An 11,101-nucleotide genomic window follows, 5' to 3' on the forward strand; every position below is an offset into this window, starting at 1 on the left:
CTCAACTGCCTTGAAGCATACGCAATTACCTTCCCATGTTGCATCAGGACACATCCTAACCCGACACCTGATGCATCACAATACACGGCATAACCCTCTAGACCCTCTGGAAGTGTTAGAACTGGAGCTGAGGTCAACCTGTTCTTAAGCTCTTGGAAACTCCGCTCACAAGCCTCTGTCCATTGAAACTTAGTTTCTTTCTGTGTCAACTTCGTCAATGGTGCCGAAAGGGAAGAAAAACCCTCTACGAACCTCCGATAGTATCCTGCTAAGCCTAGAAAGCTACAAACCTCTGTCGGAGTGGTAGGTCTAGGCCAAGATTTCACGGCCTCAATCTTCTGAGTGTCCACCTTTATCCCTTCATCTGATACAATATGCCCCAAGAATGCTACAGACTTCAACCAGAACTCACATTTAGAAAACTTAGCATACAACTTACGATCACGGAGGGTTTGGAGTACCGCTCGCAGGTGGTCCGCATGCTCATCCTCTGAACGGGAATAAACCAGAATATCATCAATAAATACTATCACGAACAGATCTAAAAATGGTCGGAATAGGCTATTCATCAAGTCCATAAATACAGCGGGTGCATTAGTCAACCCGAAGGACATGACAAGGAACTCGAAGTGGCCATATCGGGTCCTGAAGGCTGTCTTCGGAATATCTTTTTCCCGAACTCTGACTTGGTGGTACCCCGACCTCAAATCTATCTTTGAAAAGCATCTAGCCCCCTGCAACTGATCAAACAAGTCATCGATCCTTGGAAGTGGATACTTATTCTTAATAGTTACCTTGTTCAGCTGCCTATAATCGATACACATCCTCAGCGAGCCGTCTTTCTTCCGCACAAATAGTACTGGTGCACCCCAAGGTGAGGTACTGGGCCTGATGTAACCTTTCTCCAACAAATCTTTTAACTGCTCCTTCAACTCCTTCAATTCGCCAGGTGCCATTCTATACGGAGGGACGGATATTGGTTGAGTTCCTGGAAGCAAATCGATGCTAAAATCAATCTCTCGCTCTGGAGGAATACCTGGAAGCTTATCTGGAAACACATCTGCATACTCTTTGACTACGGGAATAGACTGAAGTGTAGGTATCTCAGCATCTGCATCTCTAACTCGCACAATATGATAAATGCACCCTTTTGCGATCATTTTCCTCGCCTTCAGATAGGAAATAAACCTACCTCTGGGTGTTGGTGTATTACCTACCCATTCAAGGACTGGCTCACCCGGAAAATAAAATCTGGCTGCCTTTGCTCGGCAATCAACTGTGGCATAGCAAGCTGCCAACCAGTCCATGCCCATGATAGCATCAAAATCCATCATCTCTAGCTCAACTAGGTCAGCTGAGGTCTGACGACTACAAATTGTCACCGTACAACCTCGGTAAACCCGTCTAGCAATAATCGATTCTCCGACCGGTGTAGATACCGCAAAAGGATCACTTAGTATTTCAGGCACTATACCAAACTTCCTCGCGACAAATGGGGTAATATACGATAAAGTAGATCCTGGGTCTATCAAAGCATAAGCATCGTGAGAGCAAATGGTTAATATACCTGTCACAACGTCTGGTGAAGACTCCTGGTCCTATCGACCCGCTAAAGCATAGATACGGTTCTGATTACCACTTGAACTGGAACCTCTACCTCTGCCCCGACCTCTACCAGCCGAAGACTGAGACTCGCGCCCTGAAGGATGCACGGACATAGATGATCCTGTTGCTGAACTCGCTGGTTGTGCCATTCCCCCCGAATCTCTATTTGGGCAATCCCGCATCATATGCCTTGGACGCCCACATGTATAACAAGCATCAGTAACCTGCTCGGCATTGGCCCAAGTGTCCTCTACCACAGATGTCACACCGTGGAGGAAATGACCATGTCTGCGCAGATCCTCGCTGTCGCTGCAAACCCGACGCCCATGAGCTCTCACCTGGTCCTGACTGAGTATAGCGGTCATACCTGTAACCCTGTAACTGAGGTGGCGGAGGCCTAGGTGGCCGTCCGAAGTACTGGGTCCTATAACTACCCTGATATTTCTCCTGAGACCTGGGAAATCTCATCCTCTTACGTTGCCCTTGCTCAGCCCTCTCTGTACCCTGCTGCCGACGCCTACCCCTTTCTATATTCTGGGCGAATGCCTGAATCCGGGAGATATCCATACTATCCTGCAATGCAGCGGTGGCACATGCCTCAGTTAACTCTGGGGCTAACCCTGCTATAAACCTGTGAATCCTGTCTCGCATAGTAGCAACTATGGATGGTGCATATCTGGCCAATGAGTCAAAACGGAGACTATACTCTCGAACACTCATATTACCCTGCTTGAGGGCTAGAAACTGATCGACTCGAGCCTGTCGGATCTCCCGTGGTAAGTACTGGTCAAGGAAGGCATCTGAAAAATTCTCCCAAATAGCTGGAGGTGCATCACGTCCCCTGGACCTCTCCCATCCCTCGTACCAAAGGATGGCTATATCTCGGAGTCGAAAAGCTGCTAGCTCAACTGCCTCTTTCTCCGTGGCATGCATAACACGAAAGATCCTGTGAAGCTGATCTATGAAATCCTGCGGGTCCTCCCTCTGATCTGTCCCCGTGAACTCTGGGGGACTCAAAGCAATAAACTCTCGGACCCTTGAACTCCCAGACCCCTCAGAAGTTCCTGCACTAGCTGATGCCCTAGCCTGTTGCTGGGTAGCTACCAACTGTGTCAACAAATGCACCGCACTCCTCAAGTCCTGATCTGATGGAAGTGGAGGGGGAACTGGATGTGCGGTTTCCCTAGGAATCTCCGTAGTTGGTGGAGGAGCCGGTAATGGCTGAGTAGGGGTCTCACCTTGAGCCTCAGACTGGGCCCCATCTACTGGGGGTACCCTGCTGGTCCCCTCACCTACTGTTGTATCTCTCCTTAGGCTAGCCGTAGTCTTCCTAGTCACCGTCATCTGTGCATGCAAACACCAACACATAAGTTTAATTCAAATTTCCTATAACTCAGTTCTATAGCACGATTTAGATTTCAAAGAAGGGTAACCAACTCCTAAATGCCCTGTAGTGCCCTGTTTATATAATGTGGTGCACAACACATCTATAAACAAGACTCTACTAGACACGGCTTGTAGACTCCCTAGGATAGAACTGCTCTGATACCAAGTTTGTCACGCCCCGAACCTAGGAGCGAGACAAGCACCCGGTGCCTCACCTAACCTGGCGTACCAAATTGCGACTAAGGGACTCTGAACACATAATGTCATACTTTGGCCATGGGGCCACCTTGCAAGACAATTTGCGAAGCAAAATATAAAACTGAATGGAAACTAGCGCTAACTAAACATCAATATAAAGCTAGGCTGAAAAGGCCGTCATAGCTACTACAGCTGACAAACCACCAAATTATACATACCAGGCCTACAAACCCAACATACTGCACTAACCAACAGGATATGTCTACAAGCCTCTACTGATAGATGTACTATGATCGGAACAGGGCCCCGACCTACCCATAACATATATACAGATATACATAAGATGTACACAACACTCTAGACCTGGCAACTCCGAAAGACGTGGAGCTTACCGATCAGGCTGAACTCGGGAAACACCTACTGAGGAGATCTACTCGTCTGTCTATCTGAACCTGCATGCATGAAATGCAGCGTCCCCAGAAAAGGGATGTCAGTACGAAATAATGTACCGAGTATGTAAGGCAATAACATAACTGAAAATCGAAACTGAACTGATAATATAATAACTGGAAGTAACTGGGAGTCAAAGATGATCTGGAGATATACTTACCTGCTGATACTGACTCAACTCCTTCAATATAGTAAGTAAAATAATTGTACGGCCTTATAAGGCTCGGTATATATAACTGCTCTGCCATAGTAGGCTCGCTCATAGGCGCTCGGCCATACTAGGCTATGTATCTCGACCATGCTGGGCTCGCTCATAGGCGCTCGGCCACAGTAGGCTCGGTATATAACTTTCCATCTGATCAGAGGTTGCCCAATAGGGGCCTGCCCATCGATTATAGCTCGATGGTAATGAAAATACTGTAATACTGTATATATAGGCTTGCTGCTCTCTTGACTGAAAGAAGACAATACTAAAATTGAATATAGAGTCTCGATAAGGAATAATATTGTAACTTATGAGACTAGAATAGTGTGAATAAATTCATGAATATGAACTTCTCTTTTTGTCTCATTACTAACACATGTAGCTACGAGATCATGCCAAAATGAAGGAAGGCTTAGCCTTAACATACCTTATCACAATCTTTCCAATCACCAAGTTGAACTCACCTCTTCGCACCTTAATCTACAAGAATGATAATAATACTATCGTTAAGTTACGAAAGGTACAACTATCGCACAACGAACGACAAACCTATTTTGTATTAAAACGGGCAGCATCTCCCCTATAATCCTTACTTCCTCCAAATTCAAGATAACACCAACAATACAAGAACAGAACAATAACAACATATATACATTATTTTCCAGCCCTATATACACCATTAAATACTACAAAACAGCCCAACACACCCCAATCTCTTCGTACACAAAACGACCACCGTAGTAGTGTCAAACGACCCGAAAATGTTATGACGAACGACCAGCCAACCACCCTACATTTATATGGTGTTTATAAACCCCCTTCCTCCTCCAAAACTCCACAAAATAGTAGTAAAACACGCAGCCCAACAGCAACACAAAACAGTCCACAAAACAGTCCGCTACAAGTGAATAACTCGAACTCACGGCTTCCGATCACCGTCCCGTGAGTTCTTACAAGTATAGAACGACTTACCATGAATTTACAGAAGAAAAATTGGATGAAAGAGAGAAGTAAACTCACCTTATTTGTTGGATAACTCAGCTCTTATCTTGGTTCTTCAAACTCTAGGTTTTACCTCCAATTGAAACTTGAAAGGGAGAGAAAATCAATTAGGGTTTGTGGGAAATTTTTGGGAGGATTCTTTGCAGAGCTTATGTCTGGTTATTATGCTCTATTTTAAGTCTAATATATGAAGAAAATAGGCCCTTAAAAGGCCTCTTTGGACGACCCGAAATGGCCCATTTTTTGGGCTCTCATTTAAGCAAGTAGGTGACACACCTACTTGTCACCTAGCAGCTTGCGCAGTATCGCACAAATGCCCATATCTTTCTACTCCAATGTCGTATTGACAAACAGTTTAATGAGTTGGAAAATAGACTCATAGATCTTTAATTTGATAGGTGGAACACCCCATAACTCTAAGTATATTGGGAGAAAATTGCAGTTACATTTGACCCAAAGTTTCAGTAAAACTTATGAATGTAACTTGTGATGACTTTCATCGACTTTTGTTCCACAACTCTCTTGACTTCAAAACATAACACACGGATGTCATACGACTAATATAAATCATAACATAATCTCCTTATCATGTTAAGCACCCTAGTCTCACCCCAAAGGTATATGTTATAACATTCCTAACTTGTCGACTTTCGACAAAACATTATTTTCTTCAATTGCTTTATCTTCTGAACCGTCCAACCCTCTTTGTACTTGTTGTTCATGATCTTCAATATTTGTAACCTCAGAGATAACATGATTAAATTAATTTATATACTTTTAAATATTATCTCATTTTTGGTCCTACATTAGTTTGCTTACGATGCATTTTTATGTATGAAAATATAGGGTGTAACAATGTTACACCAACCCAGCTACTCCCACAGCTGAGGATGATGAGATCCAGTTAGAGGATACTGAGGGCGGTGATGCTGCTATGTACACGGATATGTCCAAGGCCACATAGGGAGTCTTATTCACTCTTACCCTTCTTTATTCTTGTTTTGTTAAGCATTGGGGACAATGCTTATTTTTATTCGGAGGGTGGAGTTTATTTGCTATTTGGATGATCTTTAGACATTTGGTTTGTAATAACTGACAATATTTTCTTCTTTCTCTTTACTCTCTATATATATTCTCTCTTTTTCTCTCTCATTATGTATATTCATTATGCTTTCAGTAGTTTACTTTTTAGCTTCTTTATTATGTTTTCTTATTTAGTCTATGTTTAATCTAGTAAATTCTTTTTAATTTTGTAGCTTCTTTTTATGTTTTAGTGAACAATAAGCCTTTGGTTTTCTTAATTCTACGGTTCTTTCCAAAGGTAATTTTTGTATAAACCGGATGACTCTTCCCAACGATGGATGGCGTGACAACCTTCTTAAGGGATTGAGTTCATTTTTGGTGTTTAGGTAAGAATAGTAGTAATAATGAATAAAAAGACATAATTGAGTCAGGCTCGAAGAGTCAAACATGCTTTACTTGGTACCAACACATTTAACTACGTGCTTATGGGTAAAAACAAGCTTTTTGGAAAGAAATAGCTCTAGTTAATGATCTTTTGACTCTTATGTTGACTTAAGCAATCATCGAGTGGTTTAGTCAAACCATAGGGATTTTCAATCTTGAATATGGTCGTTGTGGGCCCTTGACTCTATCCTCTTTAATAATCCAGCTACGTGAGAGATGAGATGTTTTTGTTGCAAGTCCAAGTACCCCTGCGAATGATCTAGAACTTGCCTCGAATGTGTTTTGAGGAAAAATTTTAAGTTTTGCTTGGCTTGAGAAGTGATTGTAGGCTCTCCATGACCCGCTTGAAATTTTTCATGGCCCACCAATGTTGTTATCCCTAGTCAACTCATTTGAGCCTAAAACCTTTCTCATTTGATAACTATGTTACAAGCCTTTACCCGTTTTGTCATGACCCTCTCTTGGCACCCGAACCTTCCTTAACACTTTTCAATTGGCTAAAACATAAGTTTGGGGGAGAGACGAGAAGTTTGAAAAAGGTATCAAGGCACAAAAAGAGAAAAAAATAAAGAGAAGGAAAAGCAAGAAAAAGAAAGAAAGAACAAAAAGAATAATGCAAAAAGAAAGTGAATAAGTTGAAGAGTTGAAGGGATTCAAAGAAAAGTAATGATGCAAAGCATGGAGAAAGCAAAGAAGGTGAAAATGAATATCATGACCAAGAAAGAGTGATGTTAAATCTCTCTATTCCCCCCTAAGAAAAAAAATGCCTCAAAGAGTTGGCAAAGCATGAGCCGACAAGAGAAAATGGAGTGCTTAAGGAAAGATGAACTCGTTCTATCATAGCATATCCAACCTTAGTCCAAAAACCTTCATTGCATTATGGAAAAAGCCCTACATGATTTCAAGTCGAGTGAACGTACATTAGTGGTGATTTACATGAGGGGCAAGCCTATAATACTTAAAGTTGTACTTGCGACATTCTTTTGAGAGAGATAAGCGAACCTATCACAAATCTTTGAATTGAGTGTTATATTCTTAAGTGAGATATGCAAACGGAGAGTATAGGGGGAGGAGTTTGAGATCCACAATGGCCTACATGAAAAAACGAGCTTCCTTGATGAATAAAGTCAACTCTTGATGGTCAAGTGTCACATTAGAACTATTTGTGCTTAAAAGTTCAACTCATTGCCTTGTTGATAATTCATAAGTGTTGTGGGTAATTGTTGGTCCCAAGTGATGTGTGATTTATGCATCTTTGATTAGCTGGAATAGCTCTTAACTTGTGGAGGTGGGAATTACCTTATTTGCTTGAGGACAAGCAAAAGCTTAAGTTTGGGGGAGTTGATAAGTGGGGATTTTGACTACTTATTAGCGCCTTTTTGCTTTCGTTTTAGTCCAAAAGTTCTTAATTGTGTTTTCGTAAACTGATAAAATGTGCTTAATTATAGAAAAATTGGAAGATGATCTCCCAAGATGAAATCCAACTCAAGAAGGAGTGATCTGAACTCAAGGACAAAAAATATGCACAAAATCTCACAAGTGCGGATCACAAATTATCATCTGCGGCCGCAGGATGTGAAGAAACGCCCATCAGAGAAGTGTGAAAAGTGCGGTCGCAAAAACTGGGTAAGAGAAAAAGTTCAGAGAACCTGCATCTCAAGTTCAACAAAAGTACGGACCGCACAATTATTGTGTGGCCGCAGAAGAACAGCTATGCAGCCGCATTCACATTTGTGCAGACCGTAGAAGAGCAAGGTGCAGTCGCAGACACATTTGTGCGGACCGCAGATTCTCACTCCTATCAAGCTAAAGAAAAGTGCGGACCACACATGGAATTGTGCGGCCGCAGAACCTCCGAAAGGGTATTTTTGTCCGAAAATTCTAGTTTTGTATAAATAGAAGAGTTTCAATTTTTTAGGTTAAGTTTTGACATCAGCTGCTACAGTAGACGGTTTCCTTTACTCCTTTTAGTAGTTTTTGCTATTTTGAGCTTTTTGAATATTGATTTCATCATTTTAATTATCAATATGAGTTTAATTGTCATTTCTTCTTCTATTTCTTCTATCTTAAGCATGGGTAGCTAGATTTTCACTAGGGTTTTGACCCAACCCTAGAGTGTAATCTTAATGGGTATTTGATTTATTGCTTTTTTATGGTTGGGTGTTTATTATTTAGCCTTGTTCTTGCTTTTAATTGTAGAATTAATGGTTGCAAACATTAGTTCATGCCTATTTGACTTGGTCTCTACTTAAGAAAGAGAGATTTAGTCTAGAAAAACTTGGCTAACAAAAAATTGGGTAAATCGAGAGATTGATAGTCCCAATTAAAGGGTTAAAACTAGAGATAGTAAAATCCGACTTGAGCGTTGTATCAACCGTTTTGTTCAGTACTCATTTGGACTTGAGAAAGTCAAATTTGGCAAAATCACTCTCTTACCGAGAGGTATTGAGTGGGTACTTGAGTGTTGATAGCTATAATACACCCCGACCAATAAAACAAGCTTTAAAATTTATAACCCGTTAGGGAAACACCTAGGTGAAGGTCATAGCCCTAGGCCTTTTACATCATTTGAAAAACAACAACAAAAACACTTTCCTAGTTTCAATTCTTAGTTTGTAATTTTATCTTAAATTAGATCTAGAAACAACCCAAGTTTGTGGAAGTGCAATTTGAGATATTTCAAGCTCATACACTATAATATATACCCCTAAGTCCCATTCATAGCTCCCTGTAGAAAATCGACCCCGACTCCTTGTTGGATATTACTATTGCATCGACCGTTTCATAACCTTAAATAGAGGTGTGACTTGGACGAGACCACCATGCATTGTGTATTGAGCACATATGCCACAAGTTTCAAGGAACTTTTCTAATGGACCAAGGTGTTGTCCAGTTTCGCCATATCTTCCATAATACTCAACATCTATGTCTGACCTGATTATTTTCACCTTTATGTCTATTTGTCTTTCAATCTCATTAATAAATACCTCTAAGATATTCACTGTTTGAGATTTTTCATGCAACAAATAGACATATCCATAACGTGAAAGTCATCAATAAATGTGATAAAATATCTTTCCTTACTGAAAGAAGTGACATCAAAAGGACCATATATATCAGTGTGTATAATTTCAAGAAGTTGTGCGCTTCTTATGGCTCCTTTCTTTGTGTGTTTTGTTTGTTTTCTTTAATACAATACACATAAATATTAAGGTCTGTAAAATCCAAATATGGAAGGATTTCATTCTTAACTAACCTTTTCCAGTATTTCGTTGGATATGTGACCTAAACATTTATGCCACAAGTAAGCAGAATGTTCATTCACCAAACTAAGTTTGGTTCCAACATTATGATACAAAGTTAAGAGAGTTTCGGCAAACAGATTATCAAGGTTCAATTTGTATAAATTATCATAAATAATACCAGAACCAATGAGATGATTATGCTTAAACAAACTAAAATATCCATTGCCAAAATTTAAAAAATATCCAGCTTTATCCAACTTAGACAAGGAAATTAAATTTCTTGACAGAGAAGGTACATAAAAAGTTTCAAATAAGTCTAAGTGACGCCAAGTATCTAGGATTAAGCGATAAGTCCTGATAGCTTTAAATGGAGCCTTCACTCTATTCCCTATGTACACAAATCTTTTATTCCGTTTTATGATCTGGGTTGTAAGGAATCCCTGCTTCGTATTAGAAATATGAGCAGTAGAACCAGAGTCAATCCACCAAGTATTATAAGGAACTTCAGTTAAATTTGATTCGAGACATATAAAAGCACAAGGCTTACATTTCTTCTCGAACTATGCCTTACCTTACATGTAATCTTTCTGAAAGTGTCCAGGTTTTTCACAGAAAAGACACTTATCATTCTTGTGTTCCTTCTTACGTACTTGAGAAGAGGACTCATTGACATTATATTGCCTCTATTTAACCTTTTTATGTTTCTTTCCTTTCTTTCCAGCTCCTTGATAGCCTACAAGGTTAATGGAGTGGGTTCCTTGATTCTTCAGCCTTGTTTCCTCTTGAACCAGCATTCTATGCAGTTCATGCACGTTCCATTTGTCTTTCATAGTATTGTAATTCATTTGGAAAGGACCATACTCAGATGGCAATGACTTAATGATGAATTGAACAAGAAAAATCTCCTCCACTTCCATTCCTAAAGACTTAAGTCCTCCTGCTATATTTGTCATTTCAATTATATGCTTATGCATGGTATGTGAACCATCAAATTTCATGGTGGTTAAAGTGCTCATTAGTGTCCCATCAAGAGATTTATCAGTAGTTTGGGAGCATTCTTTCACAAGTTTCAGAAGTTCTTTAGCACTTTCAGTTTTGGGAAGAGTAGTCTTAATGTTGCCCGCAATATTCATTCGCATAAACATTAGGCTTAGTCTGTTGGACATGTCCCGGTGCTTAAAATAGGACCTTTCTTCAGTACTGCTAGTTTAAGTAATAGCAGTTGGCTTCTCAATATAAAGTGTAACATCAAGATCTAAAACTCAGAGATAGAATTTGATCTGTTCACACCAATCTGAGAAGTTGAGTCCGTTAAAAGTCGTAACAGAAGCAGAGTGCGAATGAAGAGCAAGTGCTACAAATAAATATGCTCATTCATTAATGTTTTGAGTTAAAAATTAAATATATTGTTAGATTCAGAATGGTTTATGTATTATTAAATGTATATTGATGTCCTCCTTTGGGTGAATCACCAAAATACAACTTTAGACATTATGATACTTAAATATTTTAACTTAATTCGATAATTTTTAATGCACCAGTT

At 40.1% G+C, this 11,101-nt stretch overlaps 1 protein-coding gene across 1 annotated transcript; it reads right to left on the reverse strand.

Moving 5' to 3' along the window:
* Positions 1-10,241: 10,241 nt before the first annotated feature.
* Positions 10,242-10,691, reverse strand: LOC104092454 (uncharacterized). Its single transcript, XM_009598063.1, has one exon. It carries the CDS (start codon positions 10,689-10,691, stop codon positions 10,242-10,244), a length of 450 nt encoding a protein of 149 aa, XP_009596358.1.
* Positions 10,692-11,101: the final 410 nt, after the last annotated feature.

This window comes from Nicotiana tomentosiformis, chromosome 3 (genome assembly GCF_000390325.3).
Source record: "Nicotiana tomentosiformis chromosome 3, ASM39032v3, whole genome shotgun sequence".
Taxonomy (NCBI): domain Eukaryota; kingdom Viridiplantae; phylum Streptophyta; class Magnoliopsida; order Solanales; family Solanaceae; genus Nicotiana; species Nicotiana tomentosiformis.

Coding starts and splice junctions, on each gene's coding strand:
- LOC104092454 (XM_009598063.1), bottom strand. CDS start 10,691: ATGAATATTGCGGGCAACATTAAGACTACTCTTCCCAAAACTGAAAGT.